At 36.9% G+C, this 12,935-nt stretch overlaps 1 protein-coding gene across 1 annotated transcript in view; it reads left to right on the top strand.

Moving 5' to 3' along the window:
* Positions 1 to 12,935, top strand: part of LOC124289243 (spectrin alpha chain-like) — a 72,322-nt gene that overhangs the window by 4,714 nt on the left and 54,673 nt on the right. Inside the window, 1 exon segment of the mRNA XM_046725848.1 lies at positions 12,342 to 12,602. Within this exon segment, the coding sequence (XP_046581804.1) occupies positions 12,351 to 12,602 (252 nt within the window). The 5' untranslated portion in view covers positions 12,342 to 12,350.

Raw genomic sequence — 12,935 nt, 5'->3', positions numbered from 1 at the left:
GTGGCCTGCTCTATGGTGGCTGGTGGTGGTCAACAGGTCAAGAGCTCCAGTCTGCAAATTTAGCTTTCAGTCTGGACCTTAGTCTGTCTCATAGTCCCTACTGCCTGCAATGCTAAAGCCCTAAATGAAGCAAGTCAAGATTTCTCCAGTCCTGAATCTCCCAACTAACTGGGGCTCCTTTTCAATTTAAATGTTATTTATTTGTTACTATCAAAATTATATATATTCAGGGACTAGGCGTTAGTTCATCTGGAGCTCAGGCTTGTTGATCAGGGGTAGTTGTTGGTCATAGCTAACTAGCTTAGAGCCTGTTTTGGTCTAGTGCCTTATACAAAATAACTAGACTTTGGGAGAAACAACTAGTTCCTATGGATAGTCACTAGTTGGACAATCTGAAGATTCTGTTCGGCCAAGTGTCATGAAGTACTATGGGAATAATCTTTCATATAATGAGTATAATAACACATCTTCTGGCAGTGATTTTGATAGAGAGCCAAGTATGGTTTAGTAGTCTCTAAAGTTTTTGGTGTAAAAATATTTTTTCATAGCCTGAATGTCTTTTTTATATACAGTCTGTTAAAATCATAAACCAAAAGAGTTATCTCCCTTTCAGTACTTTCAGTAACAGGCAAAAATGCCAGAATCAGTAACTGTGTTTTTAGAAAGTTCTGTAGACTAAGGCTTAGTCTCTGAATATATTTTTGATAGTAACAAACAAGCCCATTTATATTGAAAAGGAGCCCTAGGGAGACCTGAACCAGAGGAAATCTAGACTTGCTTTATTTAGGGTTTTAGCACTGCAGAGAGGGCTTGGCAGTAGGGAAATTAATGTGGTTCAGGGACTGTGAGACAGACTAAAAGTTCTGCTACATGTCACAATACCATGCAGAATAGGTAATGAGAGACATGATGTATAGCTTATCAGCAAGGAGGAGATTTAGTCTGTATTTCCTTGAATTTTAAATGATTTAAGTTCACTGTGTTAGAGTAAAGAATGCATGATGAAGCCTGTATTTTTAATGACTAGTTCAGTACACCATGGCTAGAAATCATCGAAAATTTCTTTCAGTATTTTTGTTTCTGCCTTTGTAAACAGGCAATATGTAAAGAGTAAACATCTGAGATTAAATAATGTGGAAATCTGAATGAGGGACAAGTTGTGTTGACGTCAGTTAAATATTTATTGGAAGACTTTCAACAATATTTGTCTTCTTCAAGGTGCTGAAGCTGTATTTAGCTGCCAAACAATCTTTCTTCGGATAAAACTTGATAGTCTGCTGTCAATTTTATTGAATTCTTATTGAAGGCTCTAATCAGCATGAACATGATATTCAGTTGTTAAATATTTGTATGAAAAGTTTCAACAATATTTGTCTTCTCCAAGCAGCCAGAATTGAGTTTGGCTTCGAAAGGCATCCAACCAAGTTTAGGGTTTGGTAAATACTGTGGCCAATTTCTGAAATTCTTTTACTTTTAATCAGCATGAAGATGATGTTCAGTTGTTAAATATTTGTCAAACAACATTGTCAAACTCTTCTAGCTGGTAATATCTCACAACTATTTTCAACATCTCCAATTCTAACAAGTGACAGCAAATGTACTCCATTTTGTTCCCATTGATAAGGTGGCCGCCCTGAAATATAAAACCTTGATATCATGAATCACAGCGTGGTGCTGTTTGCTGGACCAGTATCATACCCCACCCATTAGGTTAGCTGATCAACACAGTCTCATTGAAGGGGTCCTGACCCATTTGTATACTACTATACTCTGTCTCACAGTCCCTGAACCATATTATTTTCCGTACAGCATAACCCTCCTTGCAATGCTAAAGCCCTAAATGAAGAAAGTCTAGATTTCTCAGGGTTTTTTATCTCTGGTCTCCCTGGGGTTCCTTTTCAATTTAATAGGTTTATTTGTTACAATCAAAATTATATATATTCAGAGACTAAGCATTAGTCTACCATTTGCACTGCTTCCCTAACAACTGTAGTTTGCATTTTGTTTTTGTCTATGCCTTTCACGTTCTGTTACTACTAGTACTATATTACATCTGAAAATAGGTTGGGGCAACACATTCAACTGACAATAGACAGAATCCCTCATCACAATGATCAGAAAGTATTCTAAGACTTATTGATGAAATAATTATCTAGCAGCTTCAAACTTCATATACATGTACAGACATCACAAATAGAGCATCATATGGCATCGATCGAAATAGTGCTTAATTTGCGTGCCATCGCACGCGGTAAAATTGAAGTGGCACTTAGGAAATATTTTCAATGTTTCCCGGTGGCACAACTAAATTATGAAAAACAAATTATAAAAATATCGGTGACACTCTCAATCTCACAGCTTAACTTGGGTGTAGCCATTTTGAATGTCAGTGCAAATAACAGGAAATCCCGTTTTGAATGGTAACATAGTTTATGGGTCCAGGACAAATGAAGCTGAAATATTCTTGCAGTTATGATACTGTTCAGGAAATCCGTCTCTGAAGTTTACAAGTTTAATGATTTGTTAAACAATAAATATAAAATGTCATTATTGTTGTGATATTATAAGTTTAATTAATTGGATCATCTAAAAGTATGTGCATACCATGTTCACAAAGGCACACCTATGACACCCTTTGAAAAAATTGCATTTCTATTTCAAGACATTAAGGTCTCACATACCCATGTATGCGGTTGTATCTCTATTGACATATTTCCTGCATAAACATCATGAGGTGCATGTTATAACTCTAATGTTACAAGTGAAATATTTTAGGTCGCCTTGATTCAAATACTATAGAGAAGATATCAATTAACCCAGAACTTATTTCAAAATGAGTTTTCTTTATTGGTAGAGATATATATATATAATATTCTTCCTTCTCATTCGTGTTAATGACTGACCCATGCCTGCTGGAATGTGTCTAATCTGAATTCTCAGTGATCATGGTAATTTAGTGTCAGCAAATTGTCAAGTATCAATGCTATTTATACCTGTCTAGGGATGTAATTGCATCAGTTTGTGTAATTTTAGACTTACCTATCCCTAGATGTTTAGCGTCAGCTAGAATTGTATGTATTTGTGCTTACTCAGCTTTGTGAAAATACCTGTGCATATACCATTCACTCAACCTGGTCGCCCCAGGCTGCTGTACATAAGCTTTGCATGCCCCAATGAAATCATTGTGGATGAACAGGCCCTGTTTGCTCTACTTCCTCACTATAACATGTTCATTCCCTCACTATACTGTACCATTGATAAAGTAAATAGGGTGTAGCATTATTCAGTTGTTGAGGAATGTGAGTGCTTCTTTTATTCGAAATCAATATTGTTATTGCTGAAATGTGTTTTGAGATATTTAGCAGCAGCTGGCTGAGTTCTTTAATGTCAGCATAAATTTTTTTATTCATAATTGTATTGATTGTGTGTATTGATTTTCAAATTTTGCAATTCTGAACTATTTTGGCCCAGTTTTTTCGATTGTGGAATTACTTTGTAATTGTTTAAACAATATACAATGTAATTATTTTATTTCATTTGAGACATTTTATTAATATTGCTGTTACAAAGCCAAGCGTTATATCGAGGTTCAGCAGCCAGCTACAGCTATTGTTGCACCTGTTGACAGAATGAATCATCAGCTAGTCTGGGTCAGCCTTGGCTTGTCAATGTCATGCGAACACTCCCTCATGAAGGAACCTATTGATTATCATAAAATACCCATTCATGATGTCACAGTGCAGCCGTGAGCTAACTGCATTTTCTATAGACCGAAGACATTTCGAGATCCACTATTTCCTATACTTATACACTGAATCTGGTTTGCCTTGCAGACATGCATTCAAGCCAGATGGGATGCATCTGGAATGACGTGAGCACGTTGATAAGAATGTAATGTTATCTAATATTACATGTCAAATGAGTAATGGATCAGTTTGGTTAGGGGCAGAAGAGATGATTGTCTATTTGTATTACCTCATAATTATCATAAAAAGAATGTGTTCAATATTTTTCGTATAGTAACTTTCCGTCTGTTTCAAAAACTGTTGAGTCTACATGCTCAGGTGTGTGGTTTGGCATTATTTTTTTGTAGACAATAGTCTTTATATATGGTCTAGTACAAGCTTTATTCTATCAGACTGGAAGAAATAATATATTAATAGATATTGGCTTTGAACTGGTGAAATTTTTTACAGAATGTTCTTTTATAGTTATGTTGGAAATGCAAATTCAGGGATCGAAATAGTGCTTAATTTGTGTCATGGCATGGCATGGATGAAATATTATCAGTGTGCCATCACAGCACAACTAAAATTATAAAAATAATACTCACCATGATTCATTTAATGGAAAATGAGATAAATTTGACCAACATAAATATTTCAAAACTTATTTTTTTGCACCTCCATGAAGCTGTTTATTGGTTTCACTTTCAATCTGATTCTCACTTCTTAACAGTGGTGTGGCCATTTTGAATGGTGTGCACATAACATAGGTTGTGGGTTAGATTATGGGTCTTGGACAAATGAAGCTGAACTATTCTTGCAGTTATCATAGAGTTCAAGAAATAATTGAAATGGCTTAAAGTCATTGGTCTCAGTATGCATCTTTAGCCACTTGTATGAGTCTTGTAAAAATCTGTCTGGTCCAGTGAGCTCAGCAAAAAATAGTCCATATGAAATCATCATACTGAATTTGATGCCAAGAGCTGAGAGACCCCCAAAAAAAATAATAATAAATAAATAAAAAAATATATATATATAAATAAAATAAATAAATAAATAAGTAAAAATATATATATATATATATAAATGTTGTGGTTCCGATTACCCAACCGACCCTTGAATTCTTGTGCCGACCCTATTTTTTTTAAGCAGACTGTACAAAATAAGCTTTCAGATACCATTGTTTTTCCCTGCACAGACATATATCGGTCATTCTGATACAGAAAGTCGACATGATGGCCGCAAGCCTGATTGAAATAAACAATTACACATTGATACATGTGTTATTAGTTTGTACTTAACTTCTAGATGTAATCGGAACCAGTACATTTTTTTTATTTGGCCTGAGTTTGTGTGAGAAGTATACTAACATCTAATCTCTGAAATGATCATATTTACTTTAAAAAAAGTTTAGAAAATATATGCATAAAATACAATTAGCTGTCTTCATCTTCAGAAACTGAAACTGTGGTAATCTAGACTGGCCACATATTCTAGACTTGCATGGGCCGCATGGGGTATATTTGTTTCAGGATCTGTATGGCAGACTAAGTTAGAAGTATCAGTACTTTTTGGCACAGGCTGTGGTCGGGAAGGTGCCAGTTGTTTCATGTTAAGAATGTTCTGTACAGTTTAGGTGATGGTTGTTTATGAATGGCTAAATAAACACTCCCAAAGACATAAGTGTAAAAATACTAAATCTAACCCCATGAATGTTTTTCATTTTCTAATGCCAATTAGTGATGTTCATGTTCTAAGAAATTGATGCGTTTGGATATTTGCTGTTAACATATTTGCAATTCGTTTCTTGAAATATTTTTCATTAGAATATTGATACATTCCTCTGTGTTAATCTCATTTCTGCCCACTCTGTGCACCAAACTAGTCTTTATCAAATATCATCAGCGCTGATTGAAGACTGGAAAATGGTGTTTAGTTCCTGAGAGGCAGTTTCAAACCTACTTCAAAAATCCTTCCAGGCTAATGAAACACTCAATGATAAAAACATCCTTCCACGGGAAGTTCCACTAGAGACCGAAATACATCGAACATCTCTCTTCGATTCCTTCCAACATGACATCATCAGGTAGTTTGCCTTCTGTAGCTTCAAGTCCTGCAACACTGCAGCGCAATGCAAGCCCACTCTATTGATCTGCCTGAATCAGTAATGATTGCAGATGGTTGCCGTGGCAACATCTTCGGTAGAGCTAACCGGCCAGCTCTGCCAGTCAGCAGCAATGGCCTCCACTATGGAACCACGGCTGTGCTGCCAGACCGGGAAGTATTGATGTGGATGGCTCTGCCTCACTGCTCCCTTGACTATTCACCAGCCAACAGTTGTTCTGTGAGGGGCCTCAGGGTTGTGTATTTCTACCGGCAGATTCCAGCGGATGTTTAAATGTCCATTCCTTGAGCAGTTCCCAGACCTGTTTTTCCTGTCTGTCACCTTCCTTCTGTTGGCTTATGCTATCTACTATGGCCTTTTCTGTCTAACACTTTACCTTCTCTCCACCCAGAACAGGAGAGGTATGTACTAACAGCCAGTAGAATTTTGATTTCCGTAATATTCACTCATTATGTTAAAAGGACAACATGGACAAACTGCCTAGTCAGCACAATACTGCTTACTTGTCAAATATTTTTTTGGAACTCATTTAATCACTGTTAATTATCTCTTTCATGTCTTTAGTTTATTTTAAAAAAAATTCTTATTTAAATATAGTGTTGTTTACTTTGGTTTATATCGTATAGGATGTTTTGTTCATCCACAAATATGGTTTCTTATTTTGTTCATTAAAACGAATGATAATGATTACCTTATTTTGTTAGATTTTTAAGGTCAATGCAAAATTCATATATGAATATAATGATCGATTGGTCATGAGTGGTGCTCGTTACTCGATTTTTCCCCATCTAGCCTGCCAAGAACACTTAGTTTTGGATGCAGACCTTTTCCCTGATTGCTGAATGCTTACATAACGTCAGAATGACGTCACGGCAATCTTCAATCCATACACAATATATGTATATATAATGAATATTTGACTGTGTTAGGTGTGTGTATTGGAAGGTTTAGTCATAATCATCGTCTTGCTTGAGACTTATTTCTTGTTTTGGTACAACTGCTCTCGTGTTTCATTAAGCAGTAAATTGTTACTGTATCAGGATGAATATAGATCAAGGTTACGAGAACAGGAGGTTATATGGACTATTGATCTTAGCTTGAGACTGATGAAAGATGACATTTTAGGCATATTCATGATGTTGGTAAAAAAGTTTAAATTATTCTGTTCTTAATCTGGTTAAACATTTTTTGTTTTGGGTCATTTTTAATGAAAGGGTAGGATTTAGATAGCTTTCAACTTCCTTGGATTTTACCTACTTGTGAAATATGTTTGGGTCACAAATTTGTTAAATTATTATGTTTTTTGTAATTTAACTTTTGTTTCTTAGAGTCTGGGGCGGTGGGGTAGCCTAGTGGTTAAGCGTCCACTCGTCACGCCGAAGACCCAGGTTCGAATCCCCACATGGGTACAATGTGTTAAGCCCATTTCTGGTGTCCCCCGTCGTGATATTGCTGGAATATTGCTAAAAGCGGCGTAAAACCAAACTCACTCACTCACTCACTCAATTGAAATTCACTTAATTATAGCATTAGAAAGGTCATTGTGGCCTATCCCAGTCTAGGTCAAAGGAACATTCTGAGGCAGTCGATAATCAAAGCATGGACTCCTCGTTATGGCACCTCATTTCCCAGCACTTACTCCAGCAGATATTTCAGGATGGATTGAATCAAGTCTTCCACATTATGGGTCTCTACAGCTTAATCAATGACCAGCCCAACTGATACTGGCATTAGTGGTAGACACTGCCTCCATACAAAGTAATGCTGGAGTCGTGGGAATCACACGTCTACTTCGTTGGTCACAAGATGGCTAAGATGTAGTCGATGTGGCATGCAATTTTAACTCACTCGACTTCCTCAGTGGAGCAATTGAAAATTGGTGATTCTTCTTGTTCTTGTGTCCCCAGTTCAGGCGAATATTGTATTGACATTATCACATATGTATTAGGTATATGGATAGCTTAGTGGTTAAAGCGTTGGCCCATCACCACTGAAGACCTGGGTTCTATTCCCCACATGGGTACAATGTGTGAAGCCCTTTTCTGGTGTCAGTAACCATGATATTGCTGGAATATTGCTAAAGGCAGCATCAAACCATACTCACTTTTGGGTGTATAATATAATTTTGATGTTATATTTTCAAGGTTTATGAGCTTAGTAGATTGTAATGAGCATTAAATTAACCCATTCAACACCGCAGGCCGAATAATCGGCCACAACGTTATGAGTCCCCAGACACCAGAGGCCGATTAATCGGCCAGGCAGTAGTCATGTCAAAATGAGACATAATTTTAGGAACTTACCTGACTTATGATTCATATATTAAATCCATCACATTTCACAATGTCTGAAAACACTTATTAAATTTCAATTGATCATATATTATCGGCAGAATTAAAATTATAAACTATTTTTCGCAATGTTATTGAAAACAACGATTCTCGGACGGCAGCGGGTCCACAATAACATTGTCAAAGAGCAAAGTAACGATGTTTTGAGGAAATCATTAAATAAATTAAATAAACTAATGAATAAAATCAACAACAGCATTCATAAAAGTTGTCAAACGTACATATATATTGACTATTTCCATCTTTTTGTGCGATCATGTAATGCAAGTCAAGTCACTGACAAGTGACATCTCTGCTCTCGCCGCCTCAATCTTCACGCTCGGACACGATGTTTAATGGGAAAATATATGCATGAAGCATTTTTGTCACAGGTCATAACCTAGCACGATACGTCCAATTAGTCCAATAATTTACGTATAGGTAGCGATTTCTTGCTTAATATGTTCAGAATAGCATTATTTTACCCAAAACTTTCGTCTAAATCTTAAAGTTTTCTTTTACGAGGACGGTATCCATTGCCATAATATGATTGGCTGCCTTAGGTCACATGTCTGGTTTTGACCAATCACGACCCTTATAGCAGACTGTTGCGAAAAAGCGTCATTAGAAACCAATCTTTATCCAATAAAATTGCTTCGTACAACTGTGAAAATACTCTTGGCAAGGGTACAGTGATATTGTTGATGTTCAGAGCTTTCGAACGATACCCGACATCAAACGATTTGCCTCGCATGGTATTTTCCGTTGTTGTCCTGTTACCGAGCGGAAAGCCACTGATATCGGGAAATAAGCGACCATACATATTATTTAAGAAATCTTTTTGTAATAATTTTCTGATTACGTAAAAATGAAAATATAAAAGAAAAAGGCACGGGCATGTTATGACATGTCACAAATGGAAAAAAATCGCCATAGTTTTTGCTTCTTTCATGGTTTATCTGGACATTATAAATGTAAACTTGCATTTTCATTAAAAAATAAATTTATTTAAGTTGTAGTTGTATTATTTGAATTATATTATAAAAATAAACTTCATATTTATCAACAGTGGGATTAGATCTTTTAAATGGTGTATGAGATGTAGTAGTAATAACGTTTTACAAGCTTATAATTTCCTTCATAAACATAGGCTTCATCTGTGACCTTAGAGTCTCTGGGAACTCGGTGTCATGGCAGTAAATGCCTCTGGTTGACTGGTGTTGAAAGAGTTAAAGAACAAAATCTGTTTTGTGATCTCTTAGAATGATGTGAAAACGGAATACTGCTGTGAATATTCCTTTGAATGCAAATGAAAGAACAACTTCTCCTTTGAACAATCTGCTTTGAGATGATGTTGTTTTTAACAGACAGCAGGGACACAGAGACTTCTAAGGAACTTTAATATGATTAAGATTGTGTAATGCCATCCAACACAAAAAAAACCAGAATGTGTATAAGAAATTAGAAGTATAAATACAAGTATGAGCAAAATATAACTTTTGTTAAGCAACATAGGGATCTGAAATGTCTACTGTGTAGGATAATATGCCAAACAGTGACTCAGTAGGCTGGTTTGTTGTTTAACACCAGACTGCAATATTCCAGCAGTAAATATGAAAGACCTGTATCACTAGAATATTGTTCAAGATGCAAAACTCACTCTCTCTCACTCACTCACTCACTCACTCACTCGGACCTCCAGTTGTAATTCTGTACAACATCCATCCCAATGTTTAGCAAGTCACTGTGATGCTGATGATTCAGATGCTGACAATGCCCCAGAATATTGTTCAAGATGCAAAACACTCACTCACTCACTCACTCACTCACTCACTCACTCACTCACTCACTCACTCACTCACTTACTCACTCACTCACTCACTCACTCACTCACTCACTCCGGACCTCCAGTTGTAATTCTGTACAACATCCATCCCAATGTTTGGCAAGTCACTGTGATGCTGATGATTCAGATGCTGACAATGCCCCAGATTAGATAGTTACTTAGTATACCACAGTGTTCACACAGACACACCTGCGTGCCATCTGTTACACCTGTGTAACTCGTTACCATGATTACCTGCAGGGATCCTATTCATGGTCATGAATATTTATTAATTTAATCAAAACACGATGCTAGTTTATGACAGATTGTATTTAGTACAAGTCAACTGATATAACCTCAGCAGAAATGAACCAGTGTTAGTAGCGTGTCAGTAAGAGTGTGTAGTACACAGGTATACTGTTGTGCAAATCATCAGCAATAATTAGTGTGATACATTTGTAACTGTAGCAATATATTGCAGGGTTTTACACAGACTTTTAAAAATGGGAGTCATGGTGACTCACAATATTTATTTTGGGGAGTCATTTTCAATATTTGGGAGTCATGAAAATTTTAATATTTCTTTGTGTTAATCATTCTCAGTATGTAACTGTGTATGTCACACCACCAAATGAAACTACAGCATTGTTCAATTCAAACAGCCAGGATTACTGTCTCCTCGGAGTTCTCTGGAACAATTTGACAGCTCTGTAAATGTCAAACTATCATCGAACAATATCGTTTTTTGCTTATAAAAAACGATTTTTTTTCACTGAATTTGTGAGGGCCATCCATAAAACTTGCGTCAATCTTGATAATATTTTGAGAGTCGTTTACAAATTGTTGCGTCAAATACGCAGGAATCACGCATCATGTAAAACCCTGATATTGGATCAAATATACAAAAGATTATTTTATGAATTTTATATTTTATGATATTTATGTATTCCATAAGCGATATGTAGATGGAATATATCATCTTCCTGCTACAGCTTGCCTATGATGATCATTTGATTGATTTAGCGTATATGCATAGCTTCCTTGTTTTGTTGCTTTTTATTCCTTAATATAAATCATACATTTATTGATGGAGGGAAATTAATGGAGGAAACTAACTGTATCTGACATCAATACAGGGTATAAATCTGATTACTTCATGAAAATATGTATTGGCAAAATATTGTCAATGTCTTACATATTGCAATACAGGTATGGCTGTATGCAAAGCCTGGGTCTATACACATGCCCTTTGTGTCAGTTCTTACTTAATGATCTAAAAATATAAGTGAATGAACATCATGTTGAAACTTTGAAAATTGACTTTTTGAAATCTTATTTCACTGTTCTGCCAACTATGTAGCTGGTCATGGTTCAGGGGTTGAACTAAGGAAAAACATAAGTGAACATTCAGGGATAGAAATGTATTTTTTTCCAAGGGAGCCTTAAGGCACCCAATGTAAAATTCAGGTGTGCCCTAACACATAGAAGTGTGCCAAGGATCATCATGACATTGTAATATGAATTTAAAAATACAGACAATGACTTTGTTGTTTTGTTTCAGAGGTTTAATTTAGTTTGGCCTGCATGGGTTTGAAGAAATTTAAAATTGGTTTGTTTTTCTTCTCGGACATTTTAAGCTAGCGCTATCATCTGCTTCGTCGCATGGGGTAAACATCCTGTCCCAGAATGCAAAGAATGACACTAATGATATCTCCTGTCATGCGCAATTGAAACCAAAATAGCGGCTCCAATGAGAATGACAAATAACAGACGTTGCAAGATTTCATTTTTGGATAAGTTTTGAATGTCAGAATGTCAAACAGTAAACATTTTGTCAGTTTTATTAAAAAAACTCAAAACGGTAAGTTGAATTTTAAGCGTGCCATTATGGCACATCTGAGTTATTTTATCCGTGCCATTTTCAATTTACCCGTGCCCTTGGCACACAAATAAGGGGAATTTCGATCCCTGACATTATATGACTGTTGTGGAGATGGAAGAAAGTGTTATAGTTGGTAGTTTGTATTCATGTTTGGCAAATATCAGGACAACCCCTCCGAGAGATGACCCAATATTTAAGCTGGTTGAGCTGGCAGTGTGTCTAGTGTACATTGTACCTGACGTTGTTGTCCTAAATGTTTGTTGGGGGAAGGAGGGGTAGCCTAGTGGTTACATTGTTCACTTGTCACACCGAAGACCTGGGTTCAATTCCCAACATGGGTACAATGTGTGAAGCCCATTTCTGGTGTGCCCTGTTGTGATATTGCTGGAATATCGCTTAAAGCGGCGTAAAACTAAAAAACTAAATTCACTCACTCACTGACTATTTGTTGCAGACACCGAAGATGTCGACAACAGAGGTCCAGCCTCGCGAGATCAAAATCCTCGAGACAGCAGAGGACATTCAGAACCGGAGAGATGAAGTTCTGTCCCGCTACGGCAACTTCAAGTTCAGCTGCAGGGACCGCCGGGAACGTCTCGAGGACTCCCGCCGCTACCAGTACTTCAAGAGAGATGCTGACGAACTGGAGAGTTGGATCCACGAGAAGCTGCAGACGGCCTCAGATGAGAGCTACAGGGATCCTACTAACCTGCAGGTGAATACTGTCAGCTTCCCTGACATTTTTGGTTTACAAGGATTAATACATACATACATACTAACATTTATATAGCTCCAATATCCAGCTCCAGCTGCTCAAAGGCGCTTTGTTTTTCCCTCATTCACTGGATGTCAATCTCAATGGCACACCGTATTGCCAATCTCAGCTTCCTGGGGAGCATACAACTCTTGCAGCCACTAGGCGCACCGAGTTACTGTGGCATTCCCATCCTTACGAGGTACCCATTCACAGCTGGGTGGACTGGGACACATAGTCACAGTACTTTGTCCAAGTTTTACTGCATGTTGCTGTACCCGCAACTAGGTGTTT

The sequence above is a fragment of the Haliotis rubra genome, unplaced genomic scaffold, assembly GCF_003918875.1.
Source record: "Haliotis rubra isolate DU_JTF1 unplaced genomic scaffold, ASM391887v1 Scf437, whole genome shotgun sequence".
In the NCBI taxonomy this organism is placed as follows: Eukaryota; Metazoa; Mollusca; class Gastropoda; order Lepetellida; family Haliotidae; genus Haliotis; species Haliotis rubra.
Note: the sequence above shows the minus strand (reverse complement) of the source record. Positions and strands in the feature narration are given on the sequence as shown.